Source organism: Nannobrachium achirus (assembly GCF_963921795.1).
Source record: "Nannobrachium achirus genome assembly, chromosome: 17".
NCBI classification, from domain to species: domain Eukaryota; kingdom Metazoa; phylum Chordata; class Actinopteri; order Myctophiformes; family Myctophidae; genus Nannobrachium; species Nannobrachium achirus.
Window position 1 is genome coordinate 60,480,087 of NC_137824.1, and position 17,500 is coordinate 60,497,586.

Consider the following 17,500-nt stretch of genomic DNA (forward strand, 5'->3'; position numbering starts at 1 on the left):
TTAAATGCATTTTAAATCTGAGTTTTTCTTTCTTATACTATTTAAATTGTATTGAGAAAAAACAATGCTGCAATTTGTCCCAAAAGCTTTATACCCTGTGTGTGTGTGTGTGTGTGTGTGTGTGTGTGTGTGTGTGTGTGTGTGTGTGTGTGTGTGTGTGTGTGTGTGTGTGTGTGTGTGTGTGTGTGTGCGTGCGTGCGTGTGTGCGTGTGCGTGTGTGTGTGTGTGTATTGTAACGCTCAGCAGACTGAGTGAGGCAGCTCGCCTCCAACTGGGAGGCAAACCCCAGCCCCCCACTCAGCAGACAAGGCAAACGCCAAGAGAGCCAGCTCACTTGGTATAGCGAGTTACGGCCCGGTCTCTTGTAGGGTCGTTCCCCATTTTCAACATTTTTTGACAATCGCTTTGTCAATGTAAACGTATGTTTTCTCATGCCAATAAAGCTCCTTTGAATTGAATTGACAGACACTAGGACAAGCTGAGACAGACAGTAGGACAGACAGACAGACACTAGGACAAGCTGAGACAGACACTAGGACAAGCTGAGACAGACACTAGGACAGACAGACAGACACTAGGACAAGCTGAGACAGACAGACAGACAGACAGACAGACAGACAGACAGACAGACAGAGAGTAGGACAGACATACAGTGAGACAGTGTAGGACACAGCAGCAGGATGTGGTTTATATGAGTTGAAGCAGAGCATCAGACCATCAGAGCATCACAGAACCAGGGTTCATGGATCTGTGATAAAGATCTGGAAGCACTTAAAACCATCTGGGACCTCCATTATGGAGAATTCCTCTCTCTCTCTCTCTCTCTCTCTCTCTCTCTCTCTCTCTCTCTCTCTCTCTCTCTCTCTCTCTCTCTCTCTCTCTCTCTCTCTCTAGTCTACTCTGCACTCATCTGATTGGCTGTACTCTCTCACAAACACACAAACATCAGAGTGACTTCACTGTAAAACCCATCATGTCTTAAACTGTGTGGTGTTGCATAATGTACTGTTATAATTTACATAATCTACAGTTGAATTTACATAAAGTACAGTTACATTTACATAATGTACAGTTACATTTACAATGCAGGCGTTTAGCTCTCAATCCAGAGCAAGGTGCATACAGTACATAGAAGTAGAACGCAGAGAGGTAGCGTGTGTGTGTGTGTGTGTGTGTGTGTGTGTGTGTGTGTGTGTGTGTGTGTGTGTGTGTGTGTGTGTGTGCGTGCGTGCGTGCGTGCAGGCTTGCTTCCCAATGTTGTGTCAAGGCCTCCCACATTAGTATATATTTAAGACCCCCAATCTGGGCCTACCGAACTTCCATTTCTGTGAGTCACGCAGAAGCTTGTCCTCCCGCCCGAGATACAGACACCCCAGAGATGGAAAAAAATACCCTTTCATGTCTACTAGTCTTTGCCCGTTCTAACATATGTGCTCCCATTTATGTGCAGAGATTGGGTTATGGGGTGGCACAGCACAGTGTATGAGGGATTGGGTTATGGGGTGGAACAGCACAGTGTATGAGGGATTGAATGGGTTATGTGGTGGCACAGCACAGTGTATGAGGGATTGAATGGGTTATGTGGTGGCACAGCACAGTGTATGAGGGATTGAATGGGTTATGTGGTGGCACAGCACAGTGTATGAGGGATTGAATGGGTTATGTGGTGGCACAGCACAGTGTATGAGGGATTGGGTTATGGGGTGGAACAGCACAGTGTATGAGGGATTGAATGGGTTATGGGGTGGCACAGCACAGTGTATGAGGGATTGAATGGGTTATGGGGTGGCACAGCACAGTGTATGAGGGATTGGGTTATGGGGTGGAACAGCACAGTGTATGAGGGATTGAATGGGTTATGGGGTGGCACAGCACAGTGTATGAGGGATTGAATGGGTTATGTGGTGGCACCACAGTGTATGAGGGATTGAATGGGTTATGTGGTGGCACAGCACAGTGTATGAGGGATTGAATGGGTTATGTGGTGGCACAGCACAGTGTATGAGGGATTGGGTTATGGGGTGGCACAGCACAGTGTATGAGGGATTGAATGGGTTATGGGGTGGCACAGCACAGTGTATGAGGGATTGAATGGGTTATGGGGTGGCACAGCACAGTGTATGAGGGATTGAATGGGTTATGGGGTGGCACAGCACAGTGTATGAGGGATTGAATGGGTTATGGGGTGGCACAGCACAGTGTATGAGGGATTGAATGTACTGTAGGAGTCTGTAGAAGTCATGTTGGAGAACCCAGACGTGGGCACAGTTTAGTATCAGTGATGTCACAGTGTGTATATCAGACAGACATCAGACAGACAGACATTCAGTGGTTTATAAGTAGGATGCCTGCAGTAGTCTACTATAGTCTGTGAGCCGGGACCCCAAATATGGGGTGATGGGTATCATTCATTCTCATAGTGATTTTTGGGATGGAGGACCAACAAGTAGGTCGGGAGTGGCTTATTGTCGGTATCAGCCGGTAACACGCGGGAGTCTGTCCCCGTTACAATGCTCTAGACCCCTGGGAGATGGACTGCTGAGGTGGAGCGCCACACCTACCATCAGCTCCCAGTACTTGCCGCACGACTTGCCAAGCCGTGCTACTCATACGAGTTGGTGGTGCCCGGAATCGAACCCATGACCTTGCGGTATAAAGGCGAGAGCTCTACCGACTGAACTACCCGGGCACACCGGGAGGACCAAGAGTGAATAAAACAATGTGAGTTGTGTCATGTCATGTAGTGTAGTGTAGTGTAGTTGCGACCGTCAGGTCGCATTTACTACCAAAACCTCCACCGGCTGTCTGTCAGTCAGTCAGTCTGTCCGTCATGTCACACTTTTCCCCAACTCATATCTCCGCCACCGTTGCCCCAAGACATGCCAAACTTTGCACACACACTCCTTGCCTGCCAATCCACAACCTCCACCTCTCACGTCATACGGGCAGCCATAGTTACACCTGGAATGTTGAATCTCCATATATGGAGATAACCTACGCATCACACAAAGTCTGACCTCACCAGCCCATACTTGGGCATGGACGACTTATATCTCCATATACGGAGATGGCCATATATGGAGATACGATGACATCACAGAGTCCACAGCTGATGATGTGGCGTGATGTCATACAATACACAAACAAGCCCTATATAAAGGGGCAATTCTCACCAGGGAAGAGAGCATTCCCCACTAGCTGAGTATCTTAAGATGGTTGGATGTGATGATAAGCTATAAGCTTAGTTGATCCTGGCGATAAGGTCTGAGTCGAGGAATGCTCTCTTCCCTGGTGAGAATTGCCCCTTTATATAGGGCTTGTTTGTGTATTGTATGACATCACGCCACATCATCAGCTGTGGACTCTGTGATGTCATCGTATCTCCATATATGGCCATCTCCGTATATGGAGATATAAGTCGTCCATGCCCAAGTATGGGCTGGTGAGGTCAGACTTTGTGTGATGCGTAGGTTATCTCCATATATGGAGATTCAACATTCCAGGTGTAACTATGGCTGCCCGTATGACGTGAGAGGTGGAGGTTGTGATATTTGTACGGTCGCTTAGCTCCCGATTAGGGAGTCTTACTGGTGTATAGACTACATTACCCAGAAGTCTGTTCAGGTCGTTCTGAGGCAGTGTGTAGTGTAGTATAGATAGTGTATAAACTACATTACCCAGAAGTCTGTTCAGGTCGTTCTGAGGCAGTGTGTAGTGTAGTGTAGATAGTGTATAAACTACATTACCCAGAAGTCTGTTCAGGTCGTTCTGAGGCAGGGCGTTGAAGGCATCGTTGGTGGGAGCGAACACAGTGAGCGCCCCCTGTTGGTTCATCAGCTCGGTCATGCCAGCGGTCTGGACGGCTCCAACCAGCACACTGAGGGTTAAAACAACACAACCAGCACACTGAGGGTTAAAACAACACAACCAGCACACTGAGGGTTAAAACAACACAACCAGCACACTGAGGGTTAAACCAACACAACCAGCACACTGAGGGTTAAAACAACACTTTGTGTTTAGTTTAAAACTTCAGACCATGATCACCTCCCTCACCTCCCACTGCACTCAGATCAGCTAAAAGGATGTGTCATTACCTTCCCTATGATTCCCTGAGCAACGTTTCAAGCATCCCTGAAGGCTCCCAAACTGTAGAATGACTAGACTAGCTCCCCCAGTTCCCCCAGGACTGAATCACTAGCTCCCCCCAGTTCCCCCAGGACTGAATCACTAGCTCCCCCCAGTTCCCCCAGGACTGAATCACTAGCTCCCCCCAGTTCCCCCAGGACTGAATCACTAGCTCCCCCCAGTTCCCCCAGGACTGAATCACTAGCTCCCCCCAGTTCCCCCAGGACTGAATCACTAGCTCCCCCCAGTTCCCCCAGGACTGAATCACTAGCTCCCCCCAGTTCCCCCAGGACTGAATCACTAGCTCCCCCCAGTTCCCCCAGGACTGAATCACTAGCTCCCCCCAGTTCCCCCAGGACTGAATCACTAGCTCCCCCCAGTTCCCCCAGGACTGTAAGAGACAACCCAAAACCAAAGCAAAATGGAAAAATCTAGCACTAAAAAGAGAATTAACATTGGCAGAATATCTGAGCACAGTAAATGACCCAAAACTTAGGAAAGCCTTGACTAGGTACAGACTCAGTGAACACATCCTTGCCATAGAGAAAGGCCACCACAGACAGACCCTGCTCCCAAAGGGAAGACAGGCTATGCACCCACTGCACACAACATGTGGTAGAAACAGAGCTACACTTCCTAACCACCTGCCCACTATACCAAGACATCAGAGACACATACTTCCCACAGATTACACACACCCAAAGTGAGTTTGAAAACCCGACCAATGATGAAAAACTCCCATCCCTACTGGGAGAAATACAACAATGTGTGAACACAGCAGCAAGATGTGTGAACTGTTGTGATAAAAGAAGGCTAGAAACACAACCACCCTAAGGACTACAAATACAACCACCCTAAGGACTACAAACCATGGATTGACATCTAGACCTACTGCACACACAGTAGAAACAGAGCTGATACCTTTAAATGCATTTTCAATTTGAGTTGTTATTTTTCTTATACTATTTAAATTGTATTGAGGAAAAACAATGCTGCTATTTGTTCTAAAAGCTTTATATCCTGTAAAATGACACAATCTGATATAGCTCTGTTTTTTACACAATGCTGTACCCCCTCCAACTGTATATATGTTCCCCATTTTCAAATGTTTTTATTTTATTTGTGACACTTGCTTTGGCAATGTAAACGTATGTTTTATCATGCCAATAAAGCTCCTTTGAATTGAATTGAATTGAATTGAATTGAATTGAATTGAATTGAATTGAATTGAATGACCTCCTTAACTCACTCCTAATGTTCCACCAGTTGGAGCGAGATCATTTAGCGACCTACAACTGGGTTGCAACCTGGTCTGTAGTTTTCATCGACCAGGTTGCTAAATCTACCGAAGGGTCGCTAAATCTACTGACCGGGTCGCTAAATCTACCGACCGGGTCGCTAAATCTACCAACCGTGCTGCAAAATCACCGACCGGGCCAGGTCGGTGATTTAGCGGCCCGTTCGGTAGATTTAGCGACCCAGTCAGTGATTTACCTGCCCGGTCGGTAGATTTAGCGACCCAGTTGGTAGATTTAGCGACCCAGTCAGTGATTTACCGGCCCGGTCGGTAACTTTAGCAACCCGGTTGCTGAAAACTACCGACCAGGTTGCAACCCAGTTGTAGGTCGCTAAATGATCTCGCCCTCTCTCTGTTCCACTGCAGTCTGAAAAGTCACCTTTTCACCCTCTCACCCCCCAGCCCTCCTCATCATTCACCCTCTCACCCCCCAGCCCTCCTCATCATTCACCCTCTCACCCCCAGCCCTCCTCATCATTCACCCTCTCACCCCCAGCCCTCCTCATCATTCACCCTCTCACCCCAGCACTCCTCATCATTCACCCTCTCACCCCCAGCCCTCCTCATCATTCACCCTCTCACCCCAGCACTCCTCATCATTCACCCTCTCACCCCCCAGCCCTCCTCATCATTCACCCTCTCACCCCAGCACTCCTCATCATTCACCCTCTCACCCCCCAGCCCTCCTCATCATTCACCCTCTCACCCCCCAGCCCTCCTCATCATTCACCCTCTCACCCCCAGCCCTCCTCATCATTCACCCTCTCACCCCCAGCCCTCCTCATCATTCACCCTCTCACCCCCCAGCCCTCCTCATCATTCACCCTCTCACCCCCCAGCCCTCCTCATCATTCACCCTCTCACCCCCCAGCCCTCCTCATCATTCACCCTCTCACCCCCAGCCCTCCTCATCATTCACCCTCTCACCCCCCAGCCCTCCTCATCATTCACCCTCTCACCCCCAGCCCTCCTCATCATTCACCCTCTCACCCCCCAGCCCTCCTCATCATTCTCTGATGTATAAATAAATAAATCCTGTACGTTTGATAAACTGTACGCAGAGCTGTGTTGGTGACGTACGTAATATGTCATGTTATTTTATTTGAACTGATTTGCTTCACCGCAAAAGCATAAATGTTTAGTTAGCAGCTCTTAATTGTTAGTTCTTTTCATTGGTATGTATTGATGTGAGTGTTTAGTTGTTGACGAGGGTTCATCATCATGAACTTAGCATCTGGCTGTGGATGTGACGCTGTGACGCTGCTAAACGCCTGAACTGTGGATTGTAAACTGTTAGCAATAAAACAGCTCTTAGTTTGACAGTGTTTATTAGAAACACTGAATGATTACACTAGTCATTATGGGGGGGGGGGGGGGGGCATTCCTGTAGGGAGGGGAGGGGCGGGGGGGGGTTGCCAAGTCTAAGTGACTTTAGGCTTGTTTTTTCTGCTAAGTTACTTGTAAATATTGGTAGTTGTGGGTTGTGTTTTTTTGGATAATAAATCTGGAAGTCTCAGTTGGAACTTTTACCCCCACGACCCGATTTCGGATAAGCGATTGAAGATGGATGGATGGAATGATTGGGAGGATCTTGTTTCTAAAGAGTAGTTGATTAATTGTCCATTTATCGCCATCTGAAAATATTTTATTACAGGGACCCCCTCATACCAGATTTATGTTGTTTAAGTGTTTCAAAAATATTTCCCCCAAGATATTAGTGGATTCTTTTGGGCTTGTTTTCATAGATCTGGTTGCTTGTTTCTCTCACATCGTCTGGCAACGCTGTTAGAGAGATGGAGAGGGGGAGAGGGGAGAGGAGGAGGGGGGAGGGGGGTCGGGGGGGTCTTGGCTGGGTTCCTGGTTCCTCTGGCTGCTAAAGTCATTACAGGTTGGAGAACATTTCCAGGGTCTTTTTACTCTAATTACTTCTCATAAAACTCCTGAAACAAAACGTCTGTCTGGAAGAAAAGGGGAAAAAAAATCTTTAGAGCTTCCAGCTTCTCTGTGACTCGTTTAAGAGCCTTCAGTTCAGCAGAAATACACTGGTATATCATCTAGAGAGAGAGAGAGGAAGAAAGAAAGAAAGAAAGAAAGAAAGAAAGAAAGAAAGAAAGAAAGAGGGGAGGGGAGAAGTGAGACAGACAGGGGCAGTGGCTCAGGGGTAGAGTTGCCGTCTTAAAACACAGAGGGTTCCCGGTCCGATCCCGGGCTCCCCCAGAGTCAGTGTTGAAGAGTCCTTGAGCAAGACTCTGAACCCCTAACTGCTCCTGATGAGCAGGTTGGTGCCAAGCATGGTTTCCTCTGACATCACTGTATGAATGTGTGTGTGAATGGATGAATGTAATGAATGTGTGTGTGAATGGGTGAATGTAATGAATGTGTGTGTGAATGGTACCTGAATCTGTGGTCTTGCTTCAGGACGTCCATGACGGTGCCCATTGGGGGGGTGAGCACCTTGTCCACGGTGAACATGGTGGCGAAACGACCTGTTTTATCATGGGCTGCGATGCAGGCGTTCTCGATGCACAGGTTCTATAGGATGATACACAATGATACACTCTGTAATAGACAGTACATAGGTTCTACTACACACAATGACACACACTATAATAGTTCTCTATGCACAGGTTCTATAGGAGGATACACAACGATACACACTGTAATAGACAGTACATAGGTTCTACTACACACAATGACACACACTATAATAGTTCTCTATGCACAGGTTCTATAGGAGGATACACAACGATACACACTGTAATAGACAGTACATAGGTTCTACACACAATGATACACACTGTAATAGACAATACATAGGTTCTACACACAATGACACACATACAACACTACACAATGTAACAGACAATACATAGGTTCTACACACAATGACACACATACAACACTACACAATGTAACAGACAATACATAGGTTCTACACACAATGACACACATACAACACTACACAATGTAACAGACAATACATAGGTTCTACACACAATGACACACATACAACACTACACAATGTAACAGACAATTCATATGTTCTGGACCAGTGGTTCTTTTTCATGTCGAGGACCCCCAAATTGACACTTATTATCCTGTGGACCCCCATTTGAAAAGACGTGCCAGGCACCCTCATATAAGAGAATATTTTACGGCTCTAGCAGTGATTCTCAACCATTTTAATTGCAAGGACCCCCACTTTGACATGCATTATAGTCTACGGACCCCCATTTCTATCTCTGAGACAACAATTTATTTGTAAAATCAATATTAATTTAACTCTGAGAGTGTACAGAATTGAACCAAATTTCCATTTGTACACTCTCTGAGTTACAGACCCATAAGGGTCCATTTGGTTCCTAACTATCATTTAGCTCAGGACCTCCTGGAACTCCCTCAAGGACCCCAGGGGGTCCCCGGACACCACTTTGAGACCCACTGTTCTAGACAACCAACGTATCCTGTGTATTATGTGTGTGTGTGTGTGTGTGCGTGCGTGCGTGCGTGCGTGCGTGCGTGCGTGAGTGCGTGAGTGCGTGCGTGCATGAGTGCGTGCGTGCGTGCATGAGTGTGCGCGCACACACACACACACACACACACACACACACACACACACACACACACACACACACACACACACAGCTGTCTGGAAAGGTTTCTTGGTGGTGGACTGTTGTTACAGGAGGAAATATGTTGTGGTCTGTAGACTTCATTACTAAGCACAACTATGTGTGCGCGTGTGTGTGTGTGTGTGTGTGCGTGCGTGCGTGCGTGCGTGCGTGCGTGTGTGTGTGTGTGCGTACGTGCGTGCGTGTGTGTGTGTCAGCCATATGTAGTGTTACTGTATCAGCAGACCCACAGAGCAGAGACGCACTGTGCTGAGTTGTATAACAGGAACATCTCTTAATGCACGGTGCGGTATAGCAGATCTACAGTATGTTTACTGCTGCTAGATCCCACAAGAGCGAGTTGCTGGGACAGAGAAAGATTTATAATAAAGTACATTTTAGTGTCAGAATATTGAGCACATTGTGTGTCTGGTGAAGATGGGGTCCAACATTTTAGTTCAGTGAGCTTGGAGTTAAAGAATGCTTCAGATGCTGTGTTCATGTTGGAATGAACAACCTGCTTCCTGTCTGCTAAACAGTCGTCTGCCCGCTTCACAAGAAGAGATCCAGTAAAACTAAAAAACAGGTCATTTTATGCTTGGTTGCGCTCAAGTGTTGCGCTCAAGTGTTGCGCTCTGGGGTGCGTTGTGAGCTTGTAGATGAGACAAGTGTAAAATCAGCCAAGTATAAAATGACGACTAAAATACGACAACATTCACTGTCAAAATCACACACTGCTCTGGACATGATGTACAGTACACCTCCTGGTCTCAGTGGTCTGGACCAGAGCTCAGGAGCGGAGCGGAACGCTGGGAAATGCCGTCTCACTTGCATTTCAAATGGTATCCTTTGCCTGGCTGCTGATATAACTTAACTGACACAAGGTATTTATAATCATACTTGTGTGGATGACAGAGACATTTGGGTGAAATCTCTATCAAAGACATGCGCTGTGAATTCTTTGTGTCTGCTGACTCTGCTCTGCTCTCCGCTGTGCTGAGTGCACTGCGTGTGAGGTTCAGACATGTGGTTCGCGTCCCCAACAGGATGGGATTGGAACGGAGGACGGTCAGCGCTCCAAAGAGCAGAGGAAGAATCCTCGCTCCAAACCACTCTGACACAAAACCCTCCATTCAAAACAGCCACGCTCCCTGCTCTGCTCACATGCTCTGGTCTGGACTAGGGCATTAATGAAAAATCAAACCTCGGTTCGAAGTGGAGCGGTGAATCTGAGCAGCTATACCCTGTGTGTGTTGCTAAATGCCTAAACTGTAAACTGTGCCTGTGAGTGAGTGGTGAGTGTGCCTGGCCTGCACAAAACAGCGCCCCTCCTTTAACTAGTGTGTTGTGTGTGGCCACTCAAGGTATTGCCAGGCTACGGACACGGCCAGCCACCCAGCCACCCACCCAGCAACCCAGCCACCCAGCCACCCACCCACGGACATACCCACGGACATACCTGTCTATTGGGAGCGCTTTCACCGCTCCAAAAGTTGAAGAGAAAGTCGAAAGTTGAAGTTGAAAAAAAAAAACTTTCTTGTGTGAAATAGCCGATCTACATGCTTCACAACGCTTCGCATTGCGAGGCGTTGTGAGCATGTAAATCGTCTATTTTCACAATTTCTGCCTCTATATATTTGACAATTTGGCCAATGTTTAATTTGTCATTTTAGAAGTATTAAAAAGTCCTTAAATTGTCACTTTAGAAATGTGCAGATACCCTCTATACACTTAAACGTTATGTTGGTTTGTTTGCTGTTGAGTGAGAAAACAATGTTTCACATTAAGTTAATCATCTGGGGACCCCACACAATAATTGGGGGGTCGTGTGTGATGTGATGACGTCATCAAACAATAAAGTCGACTTCAACTCAACTTTTTACCGAGTCGAGTCGACTTGCAAAAATCACAAGTCGTTAATGTCCTAGTCTGCACACAATCCCAGTATGTGTCAGAGACTCACCTTGGTGCTTGGTGCCAGCAGGGGAGGGCAGGGCACCATCTGGGTATCATTTATTTGTATGTTCAGTGCTCTGCCCTGACCCAGCCAGTGAACCCTGCTCACCACAAGACCATGTCTTTAACAACCTCATAACTCTGATCTGACTGCTGGAGCTCAGGTGACAGGGGGGGGGGGGGTCTGTCTGTCTGTCCCCCCAGCAGACAGACAGCGTCCCGGGGTGGGGGAGGTTGTTTCTTCCCAGCTGCAGCCCACATCAGGAGGACAGACAGCCAACCACAGCCTTCCTCTGGGGTTTCCGCGACGACCCAGACACAAACAAACATCCTGTCCAATCACACGACCCTGGCTGTCTGTCTCTCAGCTGTCCTACCGTCTGTCTCTCCTACACAGGGGATGGAATGCTCACAGCAGCAATAGCATGAGGTACGAAGGGAGGTATGCGTGCGCAACTGCGCATGCAAGCGTGCGTGTGCATGTGTATGTGTGTGTGGCTACATATGTAAACTTTTAGTTTTCATCCTTGGCAGCCTAGGGCTTTAGTTGGTTGTGAAGGGCTTACAAATGGCAGGCCTCTCCAAAAGGAGGGCCAAACAGTCAGCAAGGTACAGCTCTGTATCAGCTGTTATAGGAAGATGCTCAATGAAGGAGTTGTTGTTTTATTGATATGTCTGCTTTGTCTGACAAGCGCCTCTCCAGTAGTCTTGCGCAGCCAGCCAACTATTCCACAATATCTGAATGCTATATAGAGACTGGAACTACAACTCCTGAACGGTGAGTAATGGAAGCTGGCATTTACGTTCAAGAAAATATATTTTAAAATGTCATTTTTGCTAAGCAGCACACTAAATATGCTTAGATGATTTTTAGTTATATCCCATCCCACAACCTTAATTAGAATCGCCCCGTGTGTGTGTGTGTGTGTTTCCATCTGTAACTCCACGTTCAGCAATTGTCTAAAAAACATAATACAAAAATCAATAACGCATGTACCTTGCCCAACATCAACTTTATCACCTTCAGATGTGTCTCTACTTCTCATAATCCCCAAATGTTTAAAATATTTTCCCAAATTTTGGCCTGTAGGCGGCTTTGTCCTGTGATGCGAATTACATCACAAATGGGCGTCACCAAGCAGCACACTCCCAGTCCGGGGGCACTTCCAGAGAGAGCAAAATCACAGTCTGTCTGCTTCACACCAAGGGGGACTAACAGGCACACACACAAAGGGGCCAGGCCCCCGCAGGGGGCTGTAGGCTAGTTAGGATAAATGTGCGTGATGTGAGACGGAAACAGAAGTGGGGAAGAGGCTTCACTTCCGCTTTAACCGGATGCTCACCGTTATTTTTTCGTTTTGCCAGACTGTATGACGGGAGCATTTGCAAATCACAGAGTCAACAGTCTGGCCACGTGAGACAACCTCTCCAGTAACAGGCTGTTCTCATATTGTCTGTTTATGTTCTTTGTACGAGACATCCTTTTACTTCTATTTATGTGGACATAAATAAACATTTGTGTATATACAGTAAGCGTGTGTGTGTGTGTGTGTGTGTGTGTGTGTGTGTGTGTGTGTGTGTGTGTGTGTGTGTGTGTGTGTGTGTGTGTGTGTGTGTGTGTGTGCTCCTACATTGCGGTAAACAAACACTCTCAGCTTGGCTCCTCCCAGCGTCTCCAGCGCCTGGCCGTGGTACAACGACCTGGAGGTCAGCTGACCTTTCACCAGGTGGTTCAGCAACATCCCAGGGGTCGCCGTCACACCACCTGTCAATCACACACACACACACACACACACACACACACACACACACACACACACACACACACACACACACACAGACGCACGCACACACACACACACACACACACACACACACACACACACACACACACACACACACACACACACACACACACACACACACACACACACACACACACACACAGATGCACGCACACACACACACACACACACGCATAGATTGAGACATCGCACGTGTTCAATGTTTTCATAACACCAGTAAGACTCCCTAATCGGGAGATAAGCGACCGTAGGTGGCTTATCTCCACAAATAGGGCAAACATTTGTTTTTCCAAAATATTCCTGATCCATGTTGATGACATGAGTGTAGACATGCTGTGTAGTGATATTCGTGATTTTAGGGCATAAACTGTAGGAGCAGTGTCCAAAAATGTGTTTTAAAAATCGGCCTGAAGGTGGCGCTAGAATAGGGCCATGTGAGAAATGAGGGGTGGGGTGTCCGCGTTGCCTTGGCGGACGAATAGGTACCGGCCCCGGCTCTCCCGGACGCTCCTAGCCCGAGTTACGGCATTTTATGCGCGCTGCAGTGGCAGGGGGTCCTCCACTGGGGGCGCCACCACTTTTGCATCCATTCTGGAGCACCAGGAGTCGGTGGTCCCCGGGAATTCACCGTGAGCAGCCCCTTTGCGGTGGTCATTTGGTCATTTTTGCCATCTGGGGGTCCCCCAGGGACCTGGGGGTCCCTGGGGCTCCGGGGGTCCGGAGGTTGTAGTTTGGCAGGCAAGGAGTGTGTGTGCAAAATCTGGCATGGATCGGGTCAACGGTTGCGGAGATATGAGCAGGGAAAAAGTGTGACGTGTGACGTGTGACCACATTTGGTCATTTTTACATCTGGGGGTCCCCCAGGGACCCGGGGGTCCCTGGGGCTCCGGGGGTCCTTGGAGGTTGTAGTTTGGCAGTCAAGGAGTGTGTGTGCAAAATCTGCCATGGATCGGGTCAACGGTTGCGGAGATATGAGCAGGGAAAAAGTGTGACGTGTGACGTGTGACCACATTTGGTCATTTTTACATCTGGGGGTCCCCCAGGGACCCGGGGGTCCCTGGGGCTCCGGGGGTCCTTGGAGGTTGTAGTTTGGCAGTCAAGGAGTGTGTGTGCAAAATCTGCCATGGATCGGGTCAACGGTTGTGGAGATATGAGCAGGGCAAAAGTGTGACTGACTCACTGACTCACTGACTGACTGACTCACTGACCCACGGACAGCCTGTGGAGGTTTTGGTAGTAAAATTGCTGCTACGAGGTTTTATCAACATATTGAAGTGAGATGCGTTGGTTTTATATTGCTATGAAACAGACTATTATTTAACAGCAATATTACTACCAATAAGACACCTGAATTTACCCTCTGAATAAAAGGCTATCACAATCATGATGAGAATCATGATATCAATTTGGATATCATGAATAACTGGATACTATCCATCTATTGATAAAGACCGACAGACAGACAGACAGACAGACAGACAGACAGACAGACAGACAGACAGTCTGTGAGCACAGCTGTCCTGTGCTCTCATTGGCTGTTTTTTTACTCTATAATTTTTATCCCACGATTTTGCAACCCATTTTTTCACCCAGTGCCAATTGCCTAAGCTATGTAATCCTGGGCTCTGCTCTCCCTCTGCCGCGCCTGGGGAGACAACGGACTGACCTCATGCTTCCTTCTATGCACGAGGAGTCCAAGTTGTTTCTTTTCACCTGACAGGGGGGATTTTCCCTGGGATGGACGTAGCACGTGGAAGGAACACGAAATTCCTGCATGTTTTGTATTGGCTGTAACACGGATCCTCTCGGGGTGAGCTTGCAACCTCTTTCATACTGTATGACGTCCAGTCTGCCACAGAGACAAATATCAAAGCTGCTAGATATCTAAACGCTCGGAAAGGCATCGCCGAGTACTATTATCACGGGCAGATCATCTCGCAGTGCCTTTCACACACAACGAGCAAAACCTCTCTGAGCAAAGCTCCATCTTGCTGCAGATCGCCGTTTTTGTCGGCGAGCTTCAAAAGTTGTCAGCGACAGCATAATCAGAGCCAATATCTTGCAGTGTGTACGAGCCCTAACAGACCTGTGATGGTCATTTAGGATTACAGTAGATCTTTATGTGTTTTTGTCAAAAATGTAATTTAAACAAAAAGGTCCAGCATGGTCCATGAGCCCTGATTATTCAGACATTAACCAGGCTGTAACAATCGTTTTTAATTTGCAATGATCTACTTATCGTATCGGTATCGCTTTAGAATGCAAATAATCGGTATCGAATCGTTTTGCAATAATCGATTGTATTTAGCAATTTTAAGAGAGAAAATGAAAAAGAGGGGTCTAATTAGTTTTCCATTCCATATAGCTACTCTTGGTCTATGGATAAATGTGTGTAATCTCTGTGTTCATGTCAAGGTGTGGGTTTGTCCTTATGTGTTGAAATATAATGTCCATGTGCTAAAGAATCACAGTGTTTACTTATTTATATCCATAATAGATTTTTACCTTAAAAACCTGCTCTATCGATATGTCATCGAATCGTATCGTATCGCCATGAATGAACCAATATCGTCCATGTATTGTATTGTCAACCATGTATGGTGATGCGTATCGTATCGTTGTCCAAATGTATGGTTACACCCCTACTGTTGCATCACCGTCCCGTCCTAGGAATGTTGTTGTTCAAACATACTGTAAACTGCATATACAGTACAGGTCTGTTTACAGTCTGTTAAACTGCCTTAACACCATGCATGTGTGAAAGTGATTATACCGGTAGGCCATAAACACCTATTCACACACACACACGCACGCACGCACGCACACACACACACACACACACACACACACACACACACACACACACACACACACACACACACACACACACGCGCACACACACACACACACACACACACACACACACACACACACACACGCACACACGCACACACGCACACACGCGCACACACACACACACACACACACACACACACACACACACCTTTGAAGGCCTCGTTCTGGGGGGCCAGCAGGGTCAACTCCTCAGAGCCTGAGAGGTGAGAGGTCAACCCAGCGTCAAAAAACATCTTGGTTGCCGTGGTTACGACCGAGCCCTCAGCCAGCTCCAGCAGGGTTTTAGCTGAGGAGAGAAAAGACAGAATGGACTCAGACATGATCTGCTTTACTCACACTGTAGCTGTGATAATTGTCTCCACCAGCCGAAGGCATGGGGGAGAGTATGTTTTCCCCTCCGTCCGCCACTTCAATATTTTCAAATCAGCCTCATGGTGGCGCTATAACAGGCCGATTCGTGTTTTTACCTATATCTCCACTGATCAGTGTACAACTTTGTATGTGCACTCCCTAGAGGTCAAGGAAAAACCTTTGCCCTGCTTTTTTCATATCTGCCTTTTATAGCGCCACCAGGAGGCCGACTTATGTAAAACACATTTTTTCCTATTATACCTTGAGTTTTTCCAAAAATCATGTAAATCACTACAAAGTATCTCTATAGTCATGTGATCAAGACAGATCTGTCCGATATTTCATATTCCATCATAATTTGCTAACATTGGCTTCCAAAGTTTGCAGGATTGGTCCATTTTGAACAAAATCACTTAAATCATGAATGCAGCTTGTGTTACAGAGAAATTCTGCACGCACATTCCCACTAGGTCAAGGAACAAATGCCACTCTTTTCACATTGCGCCACCAGCATGGCACCCTTTTCACATTTTGCGCCACCAGGACCTACCTGACCTGGTGGAGACCTGTGCTCGGAAGAGCACTGCTTCTAGTTATGATGTAGTTTCTATGTCCCCGAGCCGTCTGTTGATCAACCGCACTGTTGCCTGTCCCTCTGTATGCACTGATTGCACCCGGTGCGTGCACTATGAGTGATCTGTAAATGCTCTGATTACACTCGGTGTGCTCCACAACCCACCACCACTTTCCCCTGCCCACACTGCACAAAAATATGTGGATCCCGGATCGGCCTCTACGCCCACCTGAGGACCCACAAGTAGACGACCCCGAGAAGAAGACAGTCATACTCGTCCCGAGTGACCGCCGATGATGATGGTGTGTGTGTGTGTGTGTGTGTGTGTGTGTGTGTGTGTGTGTGTGTGTGTGTGTGTGTGTGTGTGTGTGTGTGTGTGTGTGTGTGTGTGCATGTGGTAGTGTCCGTTACCTGAGTCAGGGATGAGCAGCTCGTTGATGTAGTGGACCACCCCGTTGGTCCCCAGCTGGTCCTTCCTGGTGATGACAGCCTTCCCGTTCAGGGTCATCTGGTCCCCGTCACAGCCCACCTCCAGCACGGTGCCCTGCAGTGTCTCCATGGGGGTCCCCGTCACGATGGACTCTGCACACTGCATGTGGTTCAGGATGTGATAGTTCAGCAGGTCTGGAGAGTAGGGATGAGACAATATGGAAATGTCATGTCACGGTTATTGTGACCAAAGAAATTGACATTTACGATATTCAAAATATCCCCTCACTTATATTTTCTTTGACAGAATCCATAACTGTGATACCAGAGTGCTGCGCTCAATGGAGGGGATAAAATGGCATGATAAGGTCTCCAACATCACGTTGAGGGAACGCACCCAACATCCCCCCCACGTCCCGTATGGCAGCACAGCGCCAGATGCGCTGGTACGGCCACATCAAAAGACCCATCCTCCGCTTCCAACCAAAAGACA

General features: G+C 47.5%; 1 protein-coding gene across 2 annotated transcripts in view; it reads right to left on the minus strand.

The window, feature by feature from the left end:
* tgfbi (transforming growth factor, beta-induced) overlaps positions 1-17,500 on the minus strand; it is a 48,410-nt gene that overhangs the window by 9,777 nt on the left and 21,133 nt on the right. For both annotated transcript variants that reach the window (XM_080745864.1, XM_080745865.1), the window contains 5 exons: positions 16,990-17,202; positions 15,802-15,939; positions 12,624-12,757; positions 7,821-7,957; positions 3,747-3,877 (listed from right to left, as the gene is read on the minus strand). In XM_080745864.1, coding sequence (XP_080601990.1) covers positions 3,747-3,877; positions 7,821-7,957; positions 12,624-12,757; positions 15,802-15,939; positions 16,990-17,202 — 753 coding nt within the window. The remainder of the gene's footprint in view (positions 1-3,746; positions 3,878-7,820; positions 7,958-12,623; positions 12,758-15,801; positions 15,940-16,989; positions 17,203-17,500) is intronic.